Source organism: Pteropus medius, unplaced genomic scaffold (assembly GCF_902729225.1).
Source record: "Pteropus medius unplaced genomic scaffold, Ma_sr-lr_union100, whole genome shotgun sequence".
Taxonomy (NCBI): domain Eukaryota; kingdom Metazoa; phylum Chordata; class Mammalia; order Chiroptera; family Pteropodidae; genus Pteropus; species Pteropus medius.
This window is the reverse complement of record NW_024347791.1, coordinates 16,733,356-16,738,799: the sequence shown is the minus strand read 5'-3', so window position 1 is coordinate 16,738,799 and position 5,444 is coordinate 16,733,356. Positions and strand designations below refer to the sequence as shown.

The 5,444-nt window shown below is 40.7% G+C and overlaps 1 protein-coding gene across 1 annotated transcript in view; it reads left to right on the top strand.

Annotated features, from left to right (window-relative positions):
• Nucleotides 1–3,712: 3,712 nt before the first annotated feature.
• PTTG1IP2 (PTTG1IP family member 2) overlaps nucleotides 3,713–5,444 on the top strand; it is a 23,549-nt gene continuing 21,817 nt past the window's right edge. Inside the window, exons 1-2 of the mRNA XM_039878138.1 lie at nucleotides 3,713–3,748; nucleotides 4,331–4,406. Coding sequence (XP_039734072.1) covers nucleotides 4,341–4,406 — 66 coding nt within the window. The 5' untranslated portion in view covers nucleotides 3,713–3,748; nucleotides 4,331–4,340. The remainder of the gene's footprint in view (nucleotides 3,749–4,330; nucleotides 4,407–5,444) is intronic.

Here is a 5,444-nt window from a genome sequence, read left to right as displayed (position 1 = left end):
TCCAGATAGAATTTGCTGGGTTTTAGATATAACATAAAATAGGATACATTTGCCCTTTTTTTTTTTTTTTTTTTTTTGTCCCCCAGCAAGATTTTAAGCCACGGGGAGAGATAACGAGTATTCACTCATTTATTTATTCAGAAAGTATTTATTTCTGAGTTCCTTTTGTAATGGGTACTAGAATACTTATGATCATCAATAAGACATGTAAGAACTCAATCTTGGATTGATATAGGGAGCCAAATACCTAAAATAATATCTATAATGCACATCATTTTACACATATAAGTGTGTATACACAAAAGTTATAAATCAGAGGAGAGGGATATTCAATTTGTGAAGGAAAGATGTGGTGCTTATTTACCAGCTCACCTTCCAAATCCATCCTCTATCCTTCTCTGCCCTGCTCTGCCCTCTACAGATAGCATTACCTGAGTTTCTTTGCCCCTCTGGCTTTGGGAGGATAGATAGTAGGAGAAGAAGAAAGAGGTCAGGGTATTTATTCCCCTTACTCTCTCAGCCAGATTATATTTCTCTATCCTATGACTGCAGCTCCTGTCTAGTAGTCCCTCTCCAGTTCTGTCTGAGTTTCAGCTTCTCTGCTCCCACTTTGCCCCTTCAGTTCCAGAGCTTCGTTTATTAGCTCCTGGGTGCTTCACACCCCTTTGTTCTTGTTACTCTTGCCTAGACTTCTGTATTGAGTCTCTTCACTAGATTTTCTTCAATTAACGCTCCTTCAGGGCCCTTGACTGACACAGAAGGAATACAGAAGGTCGAAAAAGGTAATATAGAACTTCCTTTACCTTCAAATGTTCAACATAATTTGATAGCTCTGAGCAAAGCTACTATCCAGACTGAAAACATGTCATTTCTGTTTCCACCAACAGATGGCATTAGCAGTCACGTCAGTCATTTAGAGCTGTGCATTGTTCTTTTCTGGAGTCTGCTGGCTGTTGTGATGCAGTAGTCACTCTTATCCTAGCATTCTCGGTTTCAACGGTTTCAATTACTCATATGTACAGGAAAGACATATTATCTGTAGGGTTCAGTACCATCTGCAGTTTCAAGCATCCACAGGGGTCTTGGAACGTGTCCACAGATAAAGGGGCATCTAGTATATTGTAATTTATAATAAGGAACATATATTTGGTCTTCATCCCCATTTTTGAGAGCAATGAAGTTTTCTTTTATTATGTTAATGCAGTGACTTCTGCTGAAGTCCTAAATCCCAATGTGGCTGTATTTGGAGATAGGGCCTTTGAGGGGGTAATTTAGGTTAATGAGATCGTAAGGCTAAGAGCCCAAATCCAATAAGACTAGAGTCCTTATGGGAAGAGGAGGAGACACCAGGACCGTGCACCACAGAGGAAAGGCAGGCCATATGAGGACACAGTGGGAAGGGGGCTGTCTACAAACCAAGGAAAGAGGTCTCAAGAGAAACCAACTCTGCCGGCACCTTGAGCTTGGACTTCTAGCTTCCAGAACTGTGAGAAATGAATAAATTCTGCTTTAGCCACCAGTTTGTTGTATTATGTTATAGCAACCCGAGCAGATTTATGCACCAAACAATGGACAATAATCCACAAGAGATTAGAACAAGTGACTGAGGCAATGGAAGAAAATATTTGTGTGTGTGGCTAAAGAATCATAATATCAAATACCTGTTAGCATTAGGAGAGGGCTAGGAATTTGTTCTAAAACTTGAAATGAGGAATGACTTTGAAGTTCTCCTCTCTAAGCGACTGGATGGATATTGGTACTATTAATCAAATTAGAAATATAGGAGGAATAACAAATTTGATAGGGAAGATGAGTCTGACTTAGGGCATACTGAATTTGGGGTATCTGAAGGACATTCAAGTAGAGATTTTAGAAATAACTTGAAATATAGACCCAGAACTAAAGTGATAAATGATTTGGGATATAGAGTCAAGTAAAAATATTTATTGAGCACCTACTATGTTCTAGGCACTTTTCTAATGCTTGGGTTACATCAGTAAATGAAAGAGACAAACATCTCTACTCTGTAGAGCTTATATTCTAGTGGACAGGAGAAGGGGGAAAAAAAGCAATAACCTAATAAATTATACAGCATTTTAGAAGGTAATACAATAACAGAATGATAGAGCATGCCAAGGGGATTGAGAGTGCTGATATGAGGGAGCGTGGGTTGCAATATTCGCCGAGGTGGTTCAGGTTAAGCATCATTGAGAAGAGGCCATTTAAGTAAAGACTTGAAGGAGCTGAGGGAGTTAACCAAGGGGCTATCTGAAGGGAGTACGTTGCAGGTGGAGGAAACAGCCACTGTGAAGGCTCTGAGGTGACAGCATGCTTGGTATATTTGAAAAGCATCAAAGATGCCAGCTTGGCTGTTGCCTAATCACACAAGAGGAGAGTCATAGTATATCATGCTAGAGAGGCAAGGTTGGGTAAGTGTCAGATCACATAGGTGTCAGCTTTTTATACGGAGCTTGGGCATGACTCTGAGTAAGATGGAAGGTTCTAGATAGAGGCGTTACATGATCTAACTTTTATTTTAAAAGAATTGCTAACTAGGCTGTAGGAGCAGGGCAGGGCAAGAGTGAGGGTAGAGAAACCAGTTAGGAGGCTACTGCAGTCAAGATAGAGGAGATAACGGTTTGCTAATTTCAAAGGTTGGGGTGATTTGCTAATTAACTGGATGTGGTGTTTCAGAGAATAAAAGGAATCAAGGATGACACCAAGGTTGTGGGACTGAAAAACCAGAAGGATAGGAAAATGAATGGAAGGAAAGATCATACGTTTTGAATACATCAAGATGTAGAGATGAGATGTTTGTTTGCCATCGTTTGAAGAAGTTGAATAGGCAATTTGATGTATTTGACTGGAGTTTAGCAGACAGGTTCAAGCTGGCAATATAAATTTAGGAGTCTGAAGCACATGGTTGATATTTAAAGCCATGCCGCTAGATGAGATTACCAAGAAAATAAATGTACCTAAAAAAGAAAACCAAGGACTCATTCTGGACCACCCCAATATTAACAGGTCTTAGAGAAAAGTGACATCCAAAAAAGAAGACTAAGCAGAAACAACTCGAGAAGTAGGAGGACATTCAAGAGAGCATTGTGAACTGGAAGCCAAGAGATTAATTAGAGTGGTGTGATCGACAGAGTCAAATCTTGGTAACAAGTCAAGGAAGATAAGGGCCAGGATTTGATCATTGGATTTAGTTCTTGGAGGACAGCGATGTCCTTGACAAGGGACTTTTGGTTGATTTGGGGGCAGGGGAGTCTGATTAGAGAGTGTTTAAGAGATAATTGCGTGAGATTTGAAGTCAATGAATATAGGCTAATCTGGAGAAATTTTCTGCCAAAGGAAACAATGAGGTGATATCTCATTAAGGAAGTGGGTTAGGAGAAGATTTGTTTGTATTTTTAAAGGCAGAATCGATTACAGTATGTTGATATACTGTTGAGAATGATCCAGTAGAGACTGAAGAACAAATGATGCAGAAGAAGGAGAGGAGAGTTGCCACAGCACTGCTGTTGGAGAGGTGAGGAAGGTGAGAGCTAGTGCCCTTGGGGCAGGTTTGACTTTGAAAAGGAGTCTAAATAATTCCTCTGTAGTAACAGACAAGAAAACAGAGAATGTGAGCACAGATGTTGGGGTAAGTGGAATTGGGGTCTAAGTTTCTTTCTGACTGGTTCAATTTTTTTTTTTCTGGTAGAAAACCAAGTCATCAGCTAAGAGTGATTTGGGAGGCTGAAGAGTAAGTGGCATTTGTTACGTCCCAAGCGTGTGAGATTGCTAGTTCCAGATCAGCTAGCGTCAGGTCTAACTCTCTGGTCAGGATGGTACTTTTGGTGGGGCAATGGAACCTCACCCATGAGGCACCAAGAGATTAAGGTCAGTCCAAGGGTTTCAGGTATCATGAGTGGTAACATCACTTTCCTAACCCTCAGCCTGAGATGAGATATTACAATTATCTGTAATATCTTTATTACGGATATACAGGAGCTTTATTCAGAACTGGTGAAGTATACATTTGGTCCAAGGGAAGCATAAGTAGGCGCAACAGAGTGTTAAAGAACAAAATTCAACTAAGTAAATTTGAAGATATGATTGGCATTATTAAGCAATTCATGCATCAATTCATGGGCAGCAATCCCATCACGCAACTAGAAGGGTGTTCTGAGGGGCTGTATAAAATGGAAGGTTTTTATAGGGAAGAAGGATGAGGCAAGGGAGCTATTAACAAAAGAAAAGAAAGGATTATTTTTAGAACGGGACATCTTGTTTCGGGGAAGGGAATGGCGAGGGTTTTTATCATGCAGATGCCTTTTCTTCCTAGGGACTGCGGGATGGAGAGGGCCCACGTGACAGATGACCTCATTGCATTGACCAGAGAATTTCAGACTGATGTCAATGTAAGAAACGTCCAAACCTGCAGAGAATTTTAACGAGTTTATTTGAGCCAAACTGATGACAATTGCTGGGAAGCAAAATCTCAACGGATTAAGAAAATGCTTCAGAGAATAGCAGTTTTGCAGATTATATTATACATTAGAATCAAAAGAGGAGAGTTAAGGAGGGTTCACTGGTGGTAGATTAAGGGGGCGGGAGAAAACAAGGCGGGGAAATCTCTGGGAATGGATAAAAAGTAAACCGGGGCGATGCATACTCCTCTTACATTGGTGGGTACAGGAGAGTTAATAGTTAACATTTACAACACATAGAAATGGTATGGGGGGCAGGCAGGAAACCATGAGGGGTTCTGTGGTCTCTTGCTCTGGTATGGTGGGCTGTGCCCTGAGAGGTCTGGGGGGGAAAAAAAACCAAAAGGATTACTCTGACATTCCAAGAGTCTGTTATCTTAGATGCAAGAAGACAATAAACAGGATTAAGGTAAAGCTTGACCTTTGTCAAGAAAGCTACAGGCCCCATGGTGTGACTACCCGCCATGACCTGCTTTTAGTTAGAAATTTTTATGTTCAGACCAGCCCATGTGGTTTCTTTTAGTCTTTGAGTTTGTAGGGCTGGCCATGCTAGCCTCCCCTGAGCTTGTCAGGTTTAGTATGTAACCTTTTTTTCCGTCCACACTGGTTAATTAAGCTTATATTTCTGGGAGAGGTTGAAACAGCAATTAGGTCAGGTATGAAATCTAGGTTTGGTACCATGGGCTTTAGCGCAGTGACACCATTTTGGGCCTGTGGTTTTCTCTTTAATAGTTGTGATGCTCTGAGGGAAGGAGGGTCCTATCTCTTCTGTTCTGTCCTGGAAATTAAGGATCTTCTATAACAGACAACCAGCAAAATCTACTGTTCTTAATTTGGAAGAATATCTTTTAAAATTTTCCCTTTGTTTTGTAGTGACCTCACCTTTAGAAACAATAGGTCAAGGATAAGACATGGTACGTGCTAACCGCCATGTCTCACTTCTAGCTAGTTATCTGCTAAAAATTTATT